This window comes from Lineus longissimus, chromosome 11 (genome assembly GCF_910592395.1).
Source record: "Lineus longissimus chromosome 11, tnLinLong1.2, whole genome shotgun sequence".
Taxonomy (NCBI): domain Eukaryota; kingdom Metazoa; phylum Nemertea; class Pilidiophora; order Heteronemertea; family Lineidae; genus Lineus; species Lineus longissimus.
This window is the reverse complement of record NC_088318.1, coordinates 4,399,838-4,412,209: the sequence shown is the minus strand read 5'-3', so window position 1 is coordinate 4,412,209 and position 12,372 is coordinate 4,399,838. Positions and strand designations below refer to the sequence as shown.

The 12,372-nt window shown below is 40.9% G+C and overlaps 2 protein-coding genes across 3 annotated transcripts in view; both read right to left on the bottom strand.

The window, feature by feature from the left end:
- The window catches only part of LOC135496048 (sushi, von Willebrand factor type A, EGF and pentraxin domain-containing protein 1-like), a 31,642-nt gene extending 25,863 nt beyond the window's left edge, over positions 1-5,779 (bottom strand). Inside the window, exons 1-6 of the mRNA XM_064785157.1 lie at positions 5,736-5,779; positions 4,559-4,762; positions 3,227-3,356; positions 2,464-2,652; positions 1,523-1,699; positions 573-749 (exon numbers count right to left, since the gene is read on the bottom strand). Coding sequence (XP_064641227.1) covers positions 573-749; positions 1,523-1,699; positions 2,464-2,652; positions 3,227-3,356; positions 4,559-4,705 — 820 coding nt within the window. The 5' untranslated portion in view covers positions 4,706-4,762; positions 5,736-5,779. The remainder of the gene's footprint in view (positions 1-572; positions 750-1,522; positions 1,700-2,463; positions 2,653-3,226; positions 3,357-4,558; positions 4,763-5,735) is intronic.
- Positions 5,780-8,246: 2,467 nt separating this feature from the next.
- On the bottom strand, positions 8,247-12,322 carry LOC135496153 (uncharacterized). 2 transcript variants are annotated; one of them, XM_064785301.1, is made up of 5 exons: positions 11,793-12,322; positions 11,120-11,238; positions 10,708-10,878; positions 10,266-10,312; positions 8,247-9,176 (listed from the first exon to the last, which is right to left on the bottom strand). In XM_064785301.1, exons 1-5 carry the CDS (start codon positions 11,855-11,857, stop codon positions 9,114-9,116), a joined length of 465 nt encoding a protein of 154 aa, XP_064641371.1. In that variant the 5' UTR covers positions 11,858-12,322; the 3' UTR covers positions 8,247-9,113. The 2 variants fall into 2 exon arrangements, with proteins under 2 accessions (XP_064641371.1, XP_064641372.1); XM_064785302.1 differs by having other exon boundaries at positions 11,120-11,235.
- Between the last annotated feature and the right edge of the window lie 50 nt (positions 12,323-12,372).

Below are 12,372 nucleotides of genomic sequence, written 5' to 3'. Positions count from 1 at the left end.
TTACCTTGATTCTTAATGTGTATAGGAATGAAACTGAATTCTGTTGCTGGATTTGGGTGTAACCCGTTTGTGTATATGTTAGTTAATTGGGTTTAGAATTTGTTAGTCTAGTTCAAGCTGTGCCATAGTGTAGAATGTTTTTTTTGTGCAGTTGCAATATATATGATTTTATCTTGAAGAATATACAGTCATCTTATGTGAACCATCGTTAGTTATCAACTATTTCGAAAACGAGCCCATTCAGTTTCTGCACGACACGTACGCTGTCCAAACATCACCGGACCTCTCGTTCGCGGTAATGTAACTTTATTCTGCTCGAAACAAAATAAAATTTCATTCATTTTGTTGCCCTGTGGTGGCTGGGAAAGGCAGGCGATCACATGATTCTTTTTAACACAAAAAGATTCCTAAAAAATATATCGATCGATTGAGGAGATAATTCCTCGATCGATCGAGATAAATCCATCATGTCCATCGATCGAAATATTACAGGAAATATTTCTTTTTCGTGTCAAAGAAAAAAAGGATCACGTGATGGTCTTTCCCAGCCACAGTATTGTCCGGCTACTCACCTTTGCATGTCGCGGTGATTGCTGGAGTCCACTGTTTTTTCTCGTCGCAGGTTACTTCGAGTTTCCCCGTGGCTTTGAATCCAGCCTTACAAGTGTATTTAACAGTGGTACTGTATGTCCGGCCCGAATGGTTGGGCGTGGCATAGAGCACTGTTGGCGATTCACCACACACGATCTCTGAAAGAAGGACGTCTTTCTTTCAAATGTCAGCATATTTAACTGGTGCAAAAATGTGGCAACAACCTACTAGAGAGTTGGTTATGCAAACAGAGGAAGATGTCGGGCCTAGTAGTATCATTCTCAACCAATTCTGTATCTCGTGCTCCTCGAGTTGTGGTGAGCCAATCAGAACACTGATTTCAAAATTGTGATTTTTCATGAATGAGTAAGTTATTCATTCTCGCCTCCAGTCTTGGCATGCTGCAAATATACACTTTCGACAAAGCGTTTTTGAACGTAGAAGACTAGAAGCGAGGTTGGTTAGATCATAATCAAAGTGCGCTCTTGTTACAGGCCTTCTGATTGGTGACTTTCGGCGGTAGTGTGCGATCTGGTGAGGAATAATAGAGCCAACTTATACAGGCAGATCTGCGTATTGCGTCAAGGGTTGGTGTAACGGAGTCCGGGTCGGCGGAGTGGATCCAAGGCTTGAGGGTCAAAATGAGAAGTAGGCCTATGTACTAAAAGTAATCGCGACGCGCTTTTGTAAATAGGGATTTTTCGCGAATCCCCGAAACGCCAACGCGAATGCCTTTCCCATTGTTCAACATCAATGGGATAGGCGTTCGCGTTGGTTTTTCGGGTTTTTCGCGAAAACTCCCTAATGCCGTCATCGGCCGGAATACGTCAAGACAGTGTAAAAGTCACACACTTAGTTGTAATCCAACAAATAAAAAAGGGTGGCCCGATACCCTCTTGTCGTGTTCCTACTAATTTTACATGTAACTTACGTTTGCACTGAAACTTTGTGGTAGTCCAAGCCTCATCAGACAGGCACTTCACATAATCCACGCCACCGTAGCCTTCATAACCTTTTTTGCAGACGTATTGGATTTTCTCCCCAGTACCGCAGCTAGTGGAACTTGTTGTCGCATCAACCACGGGTTTGACGTTTTTGCACATTTTACCTAAATAATTATCATAGAACAATAATAACAATAATAACGTATTCATAAAACGTCCCTAAAGGAGCGATGGAAACAAACATCTACATTTAAAACATACAAATAATCATAAATACAATATTAAAAAGGTGTGAGCAATAATTTTAAAATCCTGTGATTGTACTGATTTAAATTGAAGAGTAGATATTGTAAATGTAAGTATTCTTATCTATTTTTTGTTGGCCATCGTTTGAATATTACGCTCTATATTCCGCAGTAAAAAGAGCTAAGCGCGGGTGATAATTGTATGTTTATCTTTGCTAAGTGCTTTTCGTGTGGGTTGAAGAGAAAAGGGCGTTTTCCGCGCCTTTGAAGTTTGAAGTTGAGGGATAAATATGAGATAATATGATAGAACACGGGTGGCTTGCACTGTTCAAATTTATTAGTGAAAACAACTCATCTGGTATAGTTACCATCGCACCAACTGTGAAATTGATAAAATAACAATGAAAATAACCATTAGTTAGAAAAAAAATACTAAATTACTACAGGTACTATTTTGATAGTTAAAACACTTGTAATTTTACAGTCGGCGCTATATAGGCACTACCAAGGTAGTAAAAATTGCCATAAAATACACGTAGTTTTTTTGGCGAATTAATTTCTAAATGAGATTTGTCCTTACAATATCAAGCGGAAACGATTACTAACACGCTGATAACTGGATGGATAAAGGGGTTCAAATTATGATTTTTAAGGGGGAAAAAAGGAGGTGTAGCTAAACTTACGCAAACATTGGAAGCCGTTACTGCTGCTCCATTTTAAGTTCATTCCCTTCCTTTCACACGTGATAGTAAAGGACTTCCCGTTGCCCTTGTAGCCCGGACTGCATTTATAGTCGACTGAATCACCCGGGGAATTCTTGTTGCTGCTCAACTTACTATGACGAATTACTGGTGCAGTGCCGCAGTTGGTCGCTAAAAAAGAAATTAGAAAAATAAGAATATTTAGACAAGTTTATTTAAAAAATTATGCTAATTATGAGCATGAAATGCTTCGGGGGTCTTGAATGGACAATTCGGGCGTGGGCTTTACATGTACCAGGCCAGGATGATAACACCCATGCCTGACACTTTGCGCCGGTGTAACATATGTGGTTGTTTCCCATGTGTCAGTGTTTCCAAACAATAGGCAGCTAGAGAGACCATGACTTTTCAATAGGGGGGATACACAGAAAAACTCGTCAATCTATTTTTGAGCGTTCCCAAACAATGAGGGGAAACACTCAAAAACAGAAACACTCAAAAACATTACACCGGCACTGGCACGCTTATACATCTATAAAAATGATTTGCGTCAGTGTTGCGAGGAAATGTTTGACTCGGCATTTGAATTTTTAGGCCCGTTCTAGTACATTGTTTATCGTAGTTCAATGATTCTTCAGTTATTTTGTCTGGAGAAGTAACGGTTGTGCTCGAAGCCATAATTGAATGAATAAGCAACACATCTCATCAAGCCCTATTTGTCCCTTTAGGAAGTGAAAATGCATACTTATACCGGCTCCTCCACTTCCAAATGCGGGGATGGGCAAGGAAAAGCCACCCAGCGGAGAGGCCATTCCGAGCATCGTGTTGGTGTGCGCGCTGTTCTTCGCTGCAAAGTTTTGCTGCTGTTGGTTCCCCTGTGGTTGTAAAATAACATTACGCAGATTCCGCAACACAAACGAGGAGCTATACAAACGATGAGGTAGGAGGTATGTAAAATCAAGTACTAAGTATGAGAAACGCTTTGCGCGTTTTGCGTGAATACATTTGCGCAGGACTTTATGGCACCACTTGATATCTTCGTGCTTGGAACTTCGCTTTTCGTAAGGGTTGCGAAATCTGCTTCGTATCATGACAAAACAACAGACCGGGCGGAAAAGCTAAAATCATTCTACGTGTATTATTGTCCTTATCGTCAACATCATCGTCATCTTGGGCTTGATGACCAAGATATTGCCCGGCAAATTAGATTTTGCAGGCTGACTCATCACGTTGGTGTGCGGAATAGCATTCCGCGAAGTTACTATTTATAGCTCACAATGTCATTTGCATGAGATATTGATGACGTTTTAGTCACGTGACAGTCGGACATCGACACTTATTTCTACGCATTTGAGCTTATTTCAAAGTCAGTTATCTTTGACCCTGCATTGTTTTTAGCATGAATGATACCATAGAGTCAGAGAGAGAAATATTCAGAACAATCATGTAGTATTTCCAACACTTGGACATGTGCCAGATTGAATCTAACTGCCCTAGTTAGAAAGCCTGAATCCATTACGAAACCGCATGTTTGTCCGACATTGCCTGTAATATAGCGATGGGGAAATAGAGGGCAGCAGCTGCAGTGACGTCATCTTCGCGGAATGCTATTTCAAAAAAAGGAGTGAAAATTCTTCTCAATGAATACCTTCAGTCCCCATTGTTTTCCTCAAAAATCAATAATTTTGGAACTACATGTACTCTTTCATTGGGAGGAAAGGGTTCTGTAGAAAGAGGACCATTTGCTCGAAAATATTGGTAATCATGGATCACCCCTGCGACTACTGCGTAAACAGCAAAAATATCTTGTGGCATGAACGTTTTGGTACCACTAAGCACATGTATGTATATATAGCTTTTGTCATGAAGTGATTAAATATAGCACTGTCAAGGAAATATTGATGATGTCATATACGTATCATTGTAATTCTTTGTTGACGAGGAATACCTTTCTGGCCATTAATGCTTGTACAAGAAGAGGTATAAAAGTTTGAATTTAACCAACACAGAAATTTCAAAGCGAATAGGCCCACATATGCTTCGAAGATCATATTTTAAAAGCAGTTTGGTAACCTACCTGAGTAAGTTTCTTCAGACCTGAACCAGCAGTTTTGGTGGAAGTTTTAGCTGAGGCTTTAGTGTTTCCTGCGACTGGTAGACCTCCCCCACCACCGATAGTTGTCGATTTTCCCATCTGGCCGCTGGCGCTGGGTATTCCGCCCATTCCGCCGCCACCGCCCGCTAAGCCCCCGCCTATGGGCGGAGGTAATTGCGCGCAGGCCTGCAAAAAAGTAGAATCTTTCAATGAAGAGACAATACCACCAATTAATATTCATAGGTTGGAGGATCCAGACCTATCAATTAGACGCGTGCATGTTTTTAACTATCAAGTACATATTTGGAGAGGTATTGAAAAAATATTTACTTTTGCAAGTCCACAGATATAAATAAATTACATGTACTTGATGAAAAAATTAATTTTGAATTTTGACAACCTGGCCATAGGGGGCGTCATTCAAATTTGGAGTCAAAATGGTTAAAATGGGTAAAACTGTCCACTTTTGTCAAACTCCTCAATTAAAAAAAAATGTCCGTGGTCGACTACCAGTTTAAATCGCACCAGTTATTCCCAAGATTAACCCGTATATCACATCCGAATTTCAGTTTCACAACCCAACGCAGTATTTGATGGCGGGCATTTGAAATAACTGGAAATGGCTTGGAAAATCAATGATGGTCTTGTCTCTGAAGTCGTTTCTGTAATGATTAGCAGCGTGCAGTGTACTGGGAAGAAGCACAACAACAGTGTTCCAGTGTGCAAGGGATAGTAGTCCTAGGGCTGATAGTCCGTGTAACAATAGCCCGCATTGCTAAATGTTTTGGTTAGGGTTAGCGGTACAATAGATCATGCTGCTTAATTGATCAAATACAATGCTACTGGACTATGACTCCAGGGGGACTATATCCGCTGTCACGCCGGTTCTAAACGGTCGAAAATAGGCTTCCGTAGGGATTTTGGTATAAGGGTTGCCGACCGAAGAAAGCTTCACGAACCATAATTGTCATGTTCTCTGCACAATTCTCTATCGATATAGACCAGTCGGCAACCTCCATATCAAAATTTTCACGGGAGACTGTTTGGAACCGGACTATGAGCAGAATAGTAGTTTAAACCATCTATTCCTAAAAAAACAATTCAATGAGAGATGAAGAAGGAAAGTGAGCAGCCAAATATGTCCTCAAAATCGACTTACCAATTGGCCCAAGACGAGAAGACACCAGAGAGATTTCAGGCGGGTTATCATTTTTCAGCCGTTTTCTGGTATCTAACCATCCGGTCACTTTGAAACCCATTTTATACTTAATCTTGTACGCATGCGCAGATGATATTTTCTATGGATATTCATACTTAAAAGCTTACCGGAACGAATGACGTTCTTCCCTTTCTTTAAAAAAATACCCCACGGATTGTTTTGTAAGCCAATAAAATATCACTTTGTATATACTTACTAAGCTGCTGACGGATTCTCAACTCATTTGGTCACATGATCACCTCGAGAAACCATTTATACTTATTTCCAATTAATATCAGACGTCTGATACAAATTTACATTGGAATACTAACCATAGTTTTTATTACGCAATAAAAAATAGCCTGACGCAGTCAGAAAGTGTATAGACGTCTTTAGGCGTTGACGTAGACCGATTCTTTCTCCAAGTTGACCAAAGTCATAGACACTACCTTGCACCGGAACGCTTTAGTCTCTGTTTGCCCTTGCCCTTGTCCGGCTGGTGGAACCGTCTCACGCTTAAAAAACAAAATAGTTCTGAGCTTATAAAACAAACTTTCGACTATAGTAACAAAAACATGGACAACTCAAAAAGGGTATACAGTTACAGAACACTGATGACTATAGTAACAAAAACATGGACAATTCAAAAAGGGTAGACAGTTACAGAACACTGATGACTATAGTAACAAAAACATGGACAACTCAAAAAGGGTATACAGTTACAGAACACTGATGACTATAGTAACAAAAACATGGACAACTCAAAAAGGGTATACAGTTACAGAACACTGATGAATGGGCATTGAATTTTACTTCCCTAAAAAAATCTTCAGTGGTCGCATTTTGTGTTGTTCCGAAAAAACATAAAAGTGTTTCCAAAAAAAATATCAAAAACCGTTATTTTTGTCTCGATGTCTCTGTGTATTTTTGAAACAGAGACAATCATGATCTGTATCGGCTGATCCGTGCATCTTTATATTCGCAACTTTGATGGCCTGTTTTTTCAAGATGATGATAGTTTTTCAGTTACATCCGCCGCGAAGACATTTGAACAAAGGGCCTCCTGCATCAGTGGGTCAAGCAGCAGGTAGGCGTTATTCACTTATTTCACCTTAATTCTGGCCTCGGATGGATAAGACTGAAACCTCATTCTGTTCAAGGTCCGCCGTGAAAGTATATTTCTTTCTTGCTTTAGGAAATTACAATCAGCAGGGCTTATCCAGAAATATGAAAAAAAATGTAATTACGTGTCCAGAGGGCGTTGGACGTAAATCCACAAATCACCTTCAGGGCAAGTAATTAAGACGGTTTTATGTTTTAGGGATAGTTTTAATCCATTATGGGAAGAGGTACATTTCTTTGTAGGACTAAAAAGTACATGCAAATGTTAAGTAGAGGAAGACGCTGATTATACACACTAAATATTCATAGTGTCTACTAATACCTACTAATAAGTGCAGATGGCCGGCTCACGGAGATAATTCTCCCTAGGTTGAATTATCATGAATCATATAAGCAATGACCTGCGACACATGACGCATATAAGGCTTTATCCTCGTATTTAGCATATCCTTTATTCGCTGGCAAGATCATCATCATAAATAATGTCATATACCCTACCTGAACTTAACGAAAAGTGCATTCCTGCGATTTTTCATCATCCCAACACTCTTCGAAAAGAAGAGATTTTGAGGCGGGTGAAGACCTTGCCTGTCGTGAATGAGGTTTCGATAACGTCTCGCCTATGAGGTCTCCTTGAAAACCGTGCCACTTGAAGAAGATTTTATGAACACCATATAAAGCCAAGTGGAAATATATCTAAAAATATGCGAAATCTCCACATTTGATCAACAGCTGCTCATCCTGCCGACATACCGGCGGTGAACATCAGTCATTAAAGGGACAACTCACTTGGGCGTAGAATTTACCAAGCCAGGAGGATAATGCCCCTGCTTGACACCATGCGCCGCCACTGGTAGCATCACACTAATGCTGATCTTTGTTAATAATTTTCACCAGTGCTGCGAGGCGGTTTTGGACATGCCTTGCGAATTTCAGGCATGCCAAGGCGACTCCCCGTTCTATTGCATAGTTTATTGCAGTTCAATGACTTATCGGTGATCCTATTTGGAGAAGTTGCGGGTCTGCTGGAAGCCAGTTTTGTACGGAAAACCAACAAGTCTTATGTCCAAGTCGGCTGTTTCACGGAAGAATGGACATACGCTCAACGCCAGTAAATCGGCATGATGATCATTTGATAAGCACCGATAGCAGTTTAGGGTCTGCAATGATGTGATATCGGTAGATGCTACCGCATGCAGTGGCTAAGAAATTTCACAGTGGTCTTGTAGAAATAGTCACTATCCGTGATATTCGGGAAACGGCAATTGCAATCCGGGAAGCATAATGGTAATTATGAAAAAACGAACAATTTGTTCGATAATTCTACTTTATTTCTGAAACTACAGCAGATAGACATCGAATTTCCTATAAAATGAACCACAAAAGGACCAGATCATTTGATCGAAATGCAACCAATAATGTCATGGGAGTTGTAAGGTCATATGGGGATAAAGTGTACACTCGGTATATGTGGCATCCAGACTGTATTCGTTTTCGCATCAATATCCCCCGGCCCCCCGGGGAAATTGCTTTTTGTATCATTATGACGAAATAGGATAATGTTAAAGAGAGACCCATTATATCTAATACCTTAGCGCGTAGAATATGTTGCCAGCGGGAAACTCACACCTGCACACGTACTGAGGGTCACCATACAAGCCTGTGTTTGCATGCTTCGCATTAGCCAGTCGGAGCTACGATGTCAACATACATGTATATTGCCAAAGCGCACGTCGCGTTGAATGCGTTGGAGATCCCATACACAGTGAATATATACTTAAGTACCATACATGCAGTTTTTCGAATAATGCATTTCGTCCGTTTTTTTCACTCATGCGACGAACTCAATATGCGACGAACTCAATTTAAGCTCAGGCTTAAATTGTTTAAAGTGAAGTGCAGGGTAAGGGAATTTCCGCTGAATGTGATTTGACGCGATTTCGCATGTATTTCACAACGAATGCGATTTTTTTTTGCGCTGTCCGGGTGCAGTGTGGCACGAAATAACGAAGCACTGTGCTGCCGGATCGGTGCCGGATGCGTTGTCGCAATCGTATGCAGTGCTTTCTCACGCTGCACTGCACCAAAACAACGCAAAAATCGCAATGAGCGAAATCACGTCGAATAGATAGGCCTAAAATATTTCCTTATCGACTTTTATTACACAAGGCTTTCGTTCCATGTCATCTTTTTAAAATGAGAAGCTTTTGTCCGTGGTTATTTATACAGAGCGCTGAAGTCCGCAGTCCTTCTTTTCCTTCCGGCAAGGGCCTTAAAAATCTGAAAGAAAGAAAAGGATATTCGGTACATGTACCTACATTGGATCGTAAAGGCGTGGTTCGTGCACTGGCATGTGCAATGTTTACTGTGTCCGGCAGGTATCCAAAATCCCCGGGTTTTTCGACACCCATGCCTTCGCCGTGTGTAAAAAACCCGGCGAGCGCTTCCACCTATAAAATCAGTATAAGATATTTTTAGTCGATCCGGCGACAGGTGCCGCTGCAGTTAGTTCCTCTCCTGTGTTTTGTAAATGTGGAGGTTAGATGTGTGTATCACGCATGCGCCGAAGCGACAGCAATTACAGAAATCGAACGCGCCATCTGTCGCCGTGCTAAGGAACTACATATTACCGTGTTTCTTGCGCTTCCACCTATTAGAAAACCCCGCGTCAAAATTAGCCCCATCGAGCTCGAGCTCGATGGGGCTAATAGACACGGGGTTTTCACACACGGGTCTATTTAAGAACGGCAATTCTAAGGTGGAAGCGCAAAAAACACGGGGATTTGCTAGGTGGAAGCGCAACTAGTGAGATGAATATTGACGTGTACATGTACAGTGTTTAAATTATCGGACGTCCACGCAACAGCGTTGATACTCAACGCCTACGGTCATACACTACTGCATGTTTTTACAGAAGTTCAATATCAATTTCAATCGTTGAATGAAGAACCACACCTTGAAATGTTTGAATATTGCAAAGTATTTCTGAAAGACGGAAGTATAGCCAACCTTTCCCAATTGAGTCAGTGGGTATCAGTTTCTGAACGTATTTCTAACCAAGTACACGTTTAGGCATGCTACATGTCGTTAAAACATCCTCATTTTTTTAGTAGAAAACAGTAAGTTATGTTCTATGACATCATGAACACTAATGTCCGTGGTGATATAGAATTTTTGTAGTGCTCAAACTTTGTCGTTTTGGTTCACGAAACCTTCAGAATACATGGACATTTTTCAAACGGTTTCCTACGAACCATTTTTTGTCAAAAAAAACAATTCCGGTTTTCCAGAGAGCATTTCGGCTCTTCGAAAAGCATTTGGGTTCCAATAAACCCGCTGGCAAACCTTTATATCTGAGAGTATACCTACACCTTTCCACATGAACATGAATTCTCTCTTGGTGACCGTATAGTCTCCTGAAAGAGAAACAGTTAAGGTATCATATCTATTTTTCTCGCAAGAGGAAATCATATAAATGTACTGTCACTATTTGGCAGTCTGAAACCTCGTTAACATGAAAACTATCATTTCCAAACAATAAGCAGTATCCTCGGAAACCTCGTTTACATCAAAACTATCATTTCCAATCAACAAGCAGTATCCACGGAAACCTCATTTGCATGAAATTTATCATTTCCAAACAACAAGCGGTGTGCTCGGAAACTTCGTTTACATTAAAACTATCATTCAAAACTGCAACACGTACGCAGTGTGTTCGGAAACTTCGTTCACATTTACAACTATTAAGAGATATTTTGACATTTTTACAAGATTTTTACAATCCGACAATGCAAGGAATGCTTTGACTTACTTCTGCGGTCAAACTGAACGAAGAGATCAGCCAGGTCGTTCTCTGCAATGACTCCGTTGTGGTCGACATCGCCCACTTGGAAGATACCGCGGGCTTGCATCTCAGCCCCCGGACCAGGCGTGCGCCGTATCCACTCATTCACGAACTCTTCCCGATGGATCCGCCCGTTGTCTGGAAGATAAAGGGACAATGACATCAGTGCTGAAGAGTTTGGCGTGAATCTTTTATTGACTGCAATATTTTTGTATCAACGCACGCGGCAAGTTCGATTTGTTTGAGGCTTGGGAAGGTTTTCACTTCATTCGTTTGCGACAACGCACGCGTCATTTATTTTTGTTGAATTGACAATATATTTTATGAAAGATGACATTCTTTCAACCGGCAGTTATATGATGACAAAAATTTTGCTTACGGTCAACATCGAATGAATTGTAGATATTTGCCAGCTCCCCTCTCGACATTCGTTCATCCTTATCCAGATCGGTGTGTTCCCACATCAAGTTTAATCGGTCCTGAAGAGTGCCAGCACTACTGAAAAACACGATGTTGGTACATTTTAAGCAGTAAAACCTCGCCATTAGGGACACTCTTTGAGCTGAGAAATGCTGTCCTTGATAGCAAGGATATGCTTGTCAATAGAGAATTGACAGAGGTCAAATTGTATGAAGTTACAGGCTTTGGACTAAGATCAGTGTTTTTAATAGGGAGGTGTTCTGTTAACAGAGGTGCTCAATGAACCTGAAGAACTTTAAAGAGGACAAGACAAATGTATACAGGATCAGGACAAAACTTTAGTCTGGTTACTCCAAGGACTAGCCGACCAAATTTTGTAATGCACTGTTCAGGCTGTTACCTAATAAATTTCGGCATCACCAATTAGATGGCGTCTGATATTTTTATAATTTCATGATAATGAAATATCATATTTCAATATAGAGGCCACGACTACCTCAGGGATTAAAATCACATAGGATTCTTTGTTCCCCGGCCGGACATTATACCCGAGGACTAAACTTCTACACCACTAGCCTAATTATGTCTGTGAGGAAGATATCTGACAGCGATCTCTATCTACAGGTACTTACCAAACACATGCCAATAACTCCAGAAGAATCACGAAAACTAGGACTTGAAATAAGGATCCTCTCATTTTGATAGAATAAAAATCCGCCTCCCGACTCCTTGTCCCCTCAGCGTCTTCTGACTGAATGACCTTCCCGGACCAGGTCAACTGAAGTTATTTATGTAACTTCTGTCGAAAAGGAAGGAAGACCATTCGTGTTCACGTAAACATCCAATTGGGTTCGAGTTTCGGTACAGCGACTAGCAAAACAAAGAGACAGAAGGATGGGCACTATTACTAAACTCGGATGTCGTTTCACATCTGGAGAGGTGTTTCTGATTGTGTCTCATTCAAACTTTTCCATGAAAACAACTGGGGGTCCATAAATTTAAACGATTTTGTTTTCGACCCATTGGGGTCAAATCTTGGTCAACACCCAGGTATCATACACTGACCAAAACTATCTTATCAAAGACAATGCTGGCGGCGCGATGACGGCATGATGTCTCCGTGTCCGTGCCTTCTCGTTTTTCTGTGTCACCGTTATCTGTGTTAACGTTATCCGTAAATAATCTCGTTCCTTGTCCGACAACACAGGCATG

Bases quoted from the DNA above. Each gene is read 5' to 3' on its own strand.
- LOC135496153 (XM_064785301.1), bottom strand. From the start codon at position 11,857: ATGAGAGGATCCTTATTTCAAGTCCTAGTTTTCGTGATTCTTCTGGAG. The intron at 10,313-10,707 runs GTAAGTCAAAGC...TTTCTCTTTCAG, and splicing joins CGTTCAGTTTGACCGCAGAA to GAGACTATACGGTCACCAAG. The intron at 9,177-10,265 runs GTAGGTATACTC...TCTTTCTTTCAG, and splicing joins TCATGTTCATGTGGAAAGGT to ATTTTTAAGGCCCTTGCCGG.